The sequence below is a fragment of the Acanthochromis polyacanthus genome, chromosome 16 (assembly GCF_021347895.1).
Source record: "Acanthochromis polyacanthus isolate Apoly-LR-REF ecotype Palm Island chromosome 16, KAUST_Apoly_ChrSc, whole genome shotgun sequence".
In the NCBI taxonomy this organism is placed as follows: domain Eukaryota; kingdom Metazoa; phylum Chordata; class Actinopteri; family Pomacentridae; genus Acanthochromis; species Acanthochromis polyacanthus.
The window spans coordinates 35981977-35990388 of NC_067128.1; the positions used below are offsets into that span (position 1 = coordinate 35981977).

Sequence of the window (8412 nt, forward strand, 5' to 3'; positions counted from 1 at the left end):
TGCACTTAATGTCAGTGTTTTGTCACATTTTGAATGTTTTATCAGTTTTTCTAATGCCATTTTGTGTCACATTTAGTTTGTTTTTTCATTTTTGTGGTCATTCGCATCTTATTTTGACTGTTTTTAAATCTTGTGTTCATTTGCGCTTAATGTTGGTGTTTTGTGTCACGTTTTCCTCATTTCATGGCCTTTTGTGGTCGCTTACGTTTAACTTTGGTTGCTTTGCTTCACAGTTTGGGATTTTTAAGTCTTTTTGTGTTCATTTTTTGTCACATTTTGGTTGTTCTACGTGTTTCTAAGCTTTTAAGTCATGAGACTCAGAAATAATGGGGAAAAAAATCCATTAAAAAAGTATCCGAAACTGTTACAAAACCATTAAAAAAGTGCTAAATGTGGACCTTTACATCTTTTTATGGTCATTTTGTGTCACATTTTTGTTTGTTTTTTCCAATTTTGGTGGTAATTTTGTGTCATACTTTGACAGTTTTTTAACATATTTTGTGTTTATTTGCACGTAATGTAATGTTTTGTGTCACATTTTGCTCATTTCACAGCTTTTTGTGGTTGTTTACATTCAAACTTGCATCCCAAGCATGTTTTTTTGTATCTTTTTCGGTTTTTAAGTTACGAGGCTCCAAAATTATTCTTAAAAAATGCAGATGAATCATTTCAGGCCGCCTCCGTGGACTTCAAAGGCCTGGAACTGTTCCCAGCATGAAGGTAAAAGTTTTGAGCAGATAAAGAGTCAGCTGACGGTGCAGTCAGGTGGACGGTGTTTGTTGAGATTTGTTTGAGTTTTACATGTAACGACCTGAATGTGACGCAGGGATCTGTGTGCCGAGCTGCAGGATTAGAGGCTGCAGAGAGCTGAAGGAGGGAATGAGATCATGACGGGGTGACAGTGTGTGTTGGGCTTTGACCCACACCGGCTGCCAGCGAGCAGGCAGCTGACAGGCTGGCCGGTTGCCACGGAGCCCAACGCCTCGGCAACGTGCAGTCTGCCTCGTCCACAGCGGCGTCGTGGAAACTGTAACCAGGCGAGTCAACAGCAGCCACTGGTGGACAAACCCAGACATTCATTCATTAAAAAAAAGAAAGATGAAAGAGCTGCACAGCTGAGAATCTGCACTTTAATGGTGAATCAGGGAGCGTTTGTTCATCCAACACACCAAGATTTAGTGAAAAAAGATGTAACAACGCACAGAATATGACACAAAAATGAGTAAAACAGCCAAAATGTGACACAAAATGACCATAAAAAGATGCAAAAAAGCCAAACTGTGATGCAAAGCAGCTAAAGTTGAATGCAAACAACTAAAATGTGACAAAAAACACCAAAAAGAAGTGCAAATCATCACAAGAAGTGTCAAAATATGACACAAATGACCACAAAAATGTATTAAACAACCAAAATGTGACACAAAATGACCATTAAAAGATGCAAACATACAAAAAGACACGAAATAATGACAAAGAAAAAGCAAAATTACCACAAAGATGGCTTGAAATTTTAAATTTGCATGATTTTAGCTTAAAACTTGAACTTAAAAAACATAAAACAACCAAAATGTGACACAAAATGACCCCAAAAAACCTAAACTGTACAGCGATGCAACTAAAGCTGGATGCAAACAACCATAAGAGATGTGAAACAACCAAAATATGACACAAAACACCAAAATTTAGTGCAAATGAGCACAAAAACATGTAACAACGGACAGAATATGACACAAAAATGAGTAAAACAACAAAAATGTGACACATAATGACCATAAAAAGATGCAAAAAAGCCAAACTGTGATGCAAAGCAAGTAAAGTTAAATGCAAACAACTAAAATGTGACAAAAAAACACCAAAAAGAAGTACAAAACAAAACACAAGAAGATTTAAAAACTGTCAAAATGTGACACAAATGACCACAAAAATGAGTAAAACAACCAAAATATGACACAAAATGACCATAAAAAGATGCAAAAGCCCAAGAAGACACAAAATATCACAAAAAATCACCACAAAGGTGGCTTGAAAGGATTAATTTGTAATATTTTAGCTGAAAAACTTAAACTTAAAAAGATGTGAAACAACCAAAATGTGACACAGAACACCAACTTTAAGTGCAAATGAACACAAAAAGATGTAAACCCAACCAAAACGTCACAAAATGACCATGAAAAGACGCAACGGTCCAAATTTATCACTTTTTAATGGACTTTTTTCCATCATTTCTGAGCTTCATGACTTAAAAACATGAAAAACAACCCAAATGTGACAAAAAATGACCATTAAAAGATGCCAAAAACTCAAACTGTGAGGTGAAGCAGCTAAAGTTAAATGTAAACAACCATAAAAATGTGACACGAAACACCAACAGTAAGAGCAAATAAGATCTAAAAAACACTGTCAACATGACACACAATGACCGTAAAACGATGGAGACGTACAAAAAATCAGAAAATCAGCTGAAGAAATGGATGAAATCTGAACATGTGGTTGTGTGTCTGCAGTTCTGCCTTCATGCTTCCACATCATGCCTTCATGTGTTCACTGCAGCTGAAACAACAGCGTCTGGTTTCCAGCCAGCGGGACGCATTTAAAGCTTCAGAGGAAGAGTCTATCACGGATCACACCGTCCCAGAATGTAACGAAGCCGTCTGGGGTTTGAGTAATGCATGAGAGGAAAAGTAGGACGGAGACGACGTCAGACTGAAGACGTGTTTGATTCAGATGCAGTCTGGATGTCCAGGAGGACGCAACGCTCGCCGTGGACAGAAGAGAGTCAGGCTTTGTAGGTTTACTGTCTGTAAAAACCTGCCTATATGTAAAATACAGGCCACACAGTAGGACCGTAATGCAGCAAAGCTCCGTTCTTTAACCCTCCGGCTGTCCTCGTTTACAGGCACCAAAAATATGGTTTCCCGTCTGAAAAAAATCCAAAAATTCAGCAAAAAATTCCACAAATTACTGAAAAATTGCAAAACCTTCAGGAAGACAGTTCCAATAATTCCTTAAAAGTTTTATTAAAAAAAAAAAACATTTTCTTTGGCAAGAAAATTTTCAAAAAATGAATACAAATCTTCCAAAAATCCTAAAAGTATCTGAAGTGATTCCATATATATCAGTAAAACTAATATTTTCTTTAAGAATATTCATAAAAATTTTGTTGGATTTTGGTTGATTTTTTATTGTGAATGTTTTTAGTAATTTTTTTTCCACACAAAAAAAAATTCAAAAATGTTAAAAATGTGCACACAAGAAGTTTCACGATGAAAATATTTTTTTTCCACATTTCCGTCTTTGTGAAGTCCAACATTCAGATTTTTCTCTTCCTCTGTTCAGTTCTTTTCCACGTGGAGCCATGAAGCAGACAGAACCAGGACTGAGGAAGTTCTGGACCTGTAGACAAATTTTAGTAATTCTGAGACACATTTTTAGTCACTTATGACACATTTTGAGTTATTTCGGATGAATTTAGACTCATTCTTGATATTTTTTACACTTGTATTGGGCAGATTTTGGGTGGTTTTTGACTAATCTGAAGATATTTTGAACATAAACTTGGACTGGAAATCACAGCTGGACTCACTTTAGTCGCTTTGAGTTTCTACTTTGGGGTCTTTCCAAAGTGTCTAAACTTCACTTTTTATTGGAGGAAATACTCGACTGCTCTGAGAAGTAATGCAGCTTCTGAGACGTTTTCAACCAGCTGACATCCTCTTACACTTATTTTAGGTCTGGTTAAACATTGTGTTGGATCAGTTTGTCGGAAAGTGATTTCATGAGGTGCTGATGACATCATTAGCATGTTTTCCTGCAGAAGTGCTCCTGTAAGACAGTGTCCTCTCTGTTCTGACCTACATGCGAGGCCCCATCTGCTTCACCCCCGTCTGCCTCCCCCCCTCCTCCACCACGGTGCTGTTAGGGAGGCGTGAGGCCGGGAGTGTGACCGGCAGCGTGACAGGAACGAGGTCTGCAGGAGGAAGAGGCGGTCGGATCGCTGCACAAAGAGCAGAGCGGCGACTGCAGCTGTGGGCGTACGTGAGCATCGGCAGGGACGCCGACTCACCCGCCTCCCCCTGCACCCTCAAATACACTATAGAGAGCCCCCACCGTACTCCCTGCTCTCCTCGCCGTCCTCCTTGCTTCACCAAATACCTCCTGCCTCCCCCATCATCCTCCCTTCCTCCCCATCATCCTCCCTTCCTCCCCCGTCATCCTCTCTTCCTCCCCCATCATCCTCTCTTCCTCCCCATCATCCTCCCTTCCTCCCCCGTCATCCTCTCTTCCTCCCCCATCATCCTCTCTTCCTCCCCATCATCCTCTCTTCCTCCCCATCATCCTCCCTTCCTCCCCCGTCATCCTCTCTTCCTCCCCATCATCCTCCCTTCCTCCCCCGTCATCCTCCCTTCCTCCCCCATCATCCTCTCTTCCTCCCCATCATCCTCCCTTCCTCCCCCGTCATCCTCTCTTCCTCCCCGTCATCCTCTCTTCCTCCCCTATCGTCCTCCCTTCCTCCCCATCATCCTCCCTTCCTCCCCCGTCATCCTCCCTTCCTCCCCCATCATCCTCTCTTCCTCCCCATCATCCTCTCTTCCTCCCCATCATCCTCTCTTCCTCCCCTATCGTCCTCCCTTCCTCCCCATCATCCTCCCTTCCTCCCCCGTCATCCTCCCTTCCTCCCCATCATCCTCTCTTCCTCCCCATCATCCTCTCTTCCTCCCCGTCATCCTCTCTTCCTCCCCCATCATTCTCCCTTCCTCCCCCGTCGTCCTCCCTTCCTCCCTCGTCATCCTCCCTTCCTACCCCGTCATCCTCTCTTCCTCCCCCATCATTCTCCCTTCCTCCCCGTCGTCCTCCTGCCTCCCCCATCGTTCTCCCTGCCTCCCCCATCATCCTCCCTTCCTCCCCCATCATCCTCCCTTCCTCCCCGTCGTCCTCCCTTTCTCCCCCGTCGTCCTCCCTTCCTCCCCCGTCGTCCTCCCTTTCTCCCCCATCATTCTCCCTTTCTCCCCCATCGTCCTCCCTTTCTCCCCCATCGTCCTCCCTTCCTCCCCCATCGTCCTCCTTCCTCCCCGTCGTCCTCCTTCCTCCCCGTCGTCCTCCTGCCTCCCCCATCATTCTCCCTTCCTCCCCCATCGTCCTCCCTTTCTCCCCCATCGTCCTCCCTTCCTCCCCCATCGTCCTCCTTCCTCCCCGTCGTCCTCCTTCCTCCCCGTCGTCCTCCTGCCTCCCCCATCGTTCTCCCTTCCTACCCCGTCATCCTCTCTTCCTCCCCCATCATTCTCCCTTCCTCCCCCATCGTCCTCCCTTCCTCCCCCATCGTCCTCCCTTCCTCCCCATCATCCTCCCTTCCTCCCCCATCATCCTCCTTCCTCCCCATCATCCTCCCTTCCTCCCCGTCGTCCTCCCTTTCTCCCCCGTCGTCCTCCCTTCCTCCCCCGTCGTCCTCCCTTTCTCCCCCATCATTCTCCCTTTCTCCCCCATCGTCCTCCCTTTCTCCCCCATCGTCCTCCCTTCCTCCCCCATCGTCCTCCTTCCTCCCCGTCGTCCTCTCTTCCTCCCCGTCATCCTCTCTTCCTCCCCCATCATTCTCCCTTCCTCCCCGTCGTCCTCCTGCCTCCCCCATCGTTCTCCCTGCCTCCCCCATCATCCTCCCTTCCTCCCCATCATCCTCCCTTCCTCCCCGTCGTCCTCCCTTTCTCCCCCGTCGTCCTCCCTTCCTCCCCCGTCGTCCTCCCTTTCTCCCCCATCATTCTCCCTTTCTCCCCCATCGTCCTCCTTTCTCCCCCATCGTCCTCCCTTCCTCCCCCATCGTCCTCCTTCCTCCCCGTCGTCCTCCTTCCTCCCCGTCGTCCTCCTGCCTCCCCCATCGTTCTCCCTTCCTCCCCCGTCATCCTCTCTTCCTCCCCATCATCCTCTCTTCCTCCCCATCATCCTCTCTTCCTCCCCATCATCCTCCCTTCCTCCCCGTCATCCTCTCTTCCTCCCCCATCATCCTCTCTTCCTCCCCATCATCCTCCCTTCCTCCCCCGTCATCCTCTCTTCCTCCCCGTCATCCTCTCTTCCTCCCCCATCGTCCTCCCTTCCTCCCCATCATCCTCCCTTCCTCCCCCGTCATCCTCCCTTCCTCCCCCATCATCCTCTCTTCCTCCCCATCATCCTCTCTTCCTCCCGTCATCCTCTCTTCCTCCCCCATCATTCTCCCTTCCTCCCCCGTCGTCCTCCCTTCCTCCCTCGTCATCCTCCCTTCCTACCCCGTCATCCTCTCTTCCTCCCCCATCATTCTCCCTTCCTCCCCGTCGTCCTCCTGCCTCCCCCATCGTTCTCCCTGCCTCCCCCATCATCCTCCCTTCCTCCCCCATCATCCTCCCTTCCTCCCCGTCGTCCTCCCTTTCTCCCCCGTCGTCCTCCCTTCCTCCCCCGTCGTCCTCCCTTTCTCCCCCATCATTCTCCCTTTCTCCCCCATCGTCCTCCCTTTCTCCCCCATCGTCCTCCCTTCCTCCCCCATCGTCCTCCTTCCTCCCCGTCGTCCTCCTTCCTCCCCGTCGTCCTCCTGCCTCCCCCATCATTCTCCCTTTCTCCCCCATCGTCCTCCCTTTCTCCCCCATCGTCCTCCCTTCCTCCCCCATCGTCCTCCTTCCTCCCCGTCGTCCTCCTTCCTCCCCCGTCGTCCTCCCTTTCTCCCCCATCATTCTCCCTTTCTCCCCCATCGTCCTCCCTTTCTCCCCCATCGTCCTCCCTTCCTCCCCCATCGTCCTCCTTCCTCCCGTCGTCCTCCTTCCTCCCGTCGTCCTCCTGCCTCCCCATCATTCTCCCTTTCTCCCCCATCGTCCTCCCTTTCTCCCCCATCGTCCTCCCTTCCTCCCCCATCGTCCTCCTTCCTCCCCGTCGTCCTCCTTCCTCCCCGTCATCCTCTCTTCCTCCCCCATCATTCTCCCTTCCTCCCCCATCGTCCTCCCTTCCTCCCCCGTCATCCTCCCTTCCTCCCCGTCATCCTCTCTTCCTCCCCATCATCCTCCCTTCCTCCCCGTCATCCTCCCTTCCTCCCCCATCATCCTCTCTTCCTCCCCATCATCCTCTCTTCCTCCCCGTCATCCTCTCTTCCTCCCCCATCATTCTCCCTTCCTCCCCGTCGTCCTCCTGCCTCCCCCATCGTTCTCCCTGCCTCCCCCATCATCCTCCCTTCCTCCCCATCATCCTCCCTTCCTCCCCGTCGTCCTCCCTTTCTCCCCCGTCGTCCTCCCTTCCTCCCCCGTCGTTCTCCCTTTCTCCCCCATCATTCTCCCTTTCTCCCCCATCGTCCTCCCTTTCTACCCCATCGTCCTCCCTTTCTCCCCCATCGTCCTCCCTTCCTCCCCCATCGTCCTCCCTTCCTCCCCCATCGTCCTCCTTCCTCCCCCGTCGTCCTCCCTTTCTCCCCCATCATTCTCCCTTTCTCCCCCATCGTCCTCCCTTTCTCCCCCATCGTCCTCCCTTCCTCCCCCATCGTCCTCCTTCCTCCCGTCGTCCTCCTTCCTCCCCGTCGTCCTCCTTCCTCCCCGTCGTCCTCCTGCCTCCCCCATCGTTCTCCCTTCCTACCCCGTCATCCTCTCTTCCTCCCCCATCATTCTCCCTTCCTCCCCCATCGTCCTCCCTTCCTCCCCCATCATTCTCCCTTCCTCCCCCATCGTCCTCCTTCCTCCCCGTCGTCCTCCTTCCTCCCCGTCGTCCTCCTGCCTCCCCCATCGTTCTCCCTTCCTACCCCATCATCCTCTCTTCCTCCCCATCATTCTCCCTTCCTACCCCATCATCCTCTCTTCCTCCCCCATCATTCTCCCTTCCTACCCCATCATCCTCTCTTCTCCCCATCATTCTCCCTTCCTCCCCCATCGTCCTCCCTTCCTCCCCCATCGTTCTCCCTGCCTCCCCCGTCGTCCTCCCTTCCTCCCCCGTCATTCTCCCTTCCTCCCCCGTCGTCTTCCTGCCTCCCCCGTCGTCTTCCTGCCTCCCCCGTCGTCCTCCCTTCCTCCCCCGTCGTCCTCCCTGCCTCCCCCATTGTCCTCCCTTCCTCCCCCGTTGTCCTCCCTTCCTCCCCCGTCGTCCTCCCTGCCTCCCCCGTCGTCCTCCCTTCCTCCCCCGTCGTCCTCCCTGCCTCCCCCGTCGTCCTCCCTTCCTCCCCCGTCGTCCTCCCTTCCTCCCCCGTCGTCCTCCCTTCCTCCCCCGTCGTCCTCCCTGCCTCCCCCGTCGTCCTCCCTTCCTCCCCCGTCGTCCTCCCTTCCTCCCCCGTCGTCCTCCCGCCTCCCCCGTCGTCCTCCCTTCCTCCCCCGTCGTCCTCCCTGCCTCCCCCGTCGTCCTCCCTTCCTCCCCCGTCGTCCTCCCTTCCTCCCCCGTCCTCCTCCCTTCCTCCCCCGTCGTCCTCCCTGCCTCCCCGTCGTC

The 8412-nt window shown here is 51.3% G+C and overlaps 1 protein-coding gene across 1 annotated transcript; it reads left to right on the forward strand.

Annotated features, from left to right (window-relative positions):
- Positions 1 to 3855: 3855 nt before the first annotated feature.
- Positions 3856 to 4732, forward strand: LOC127530402 (uncharacterized; the record flags this gene model as incomplete). The annotated part of the gene is made up of 3 exons (XM_051937062.1): positions 3856 to 4035; positions 4097 to 4569; positions 4717 to 4732. Coding segments are annotated over exons 1-3 (669 nt in total), but the record flags the coding sequence as incomplete, so codon positions are not given.
- Between the last annotated feature and the right edge of the window lie 3680 nt (positions 4733 to 8412).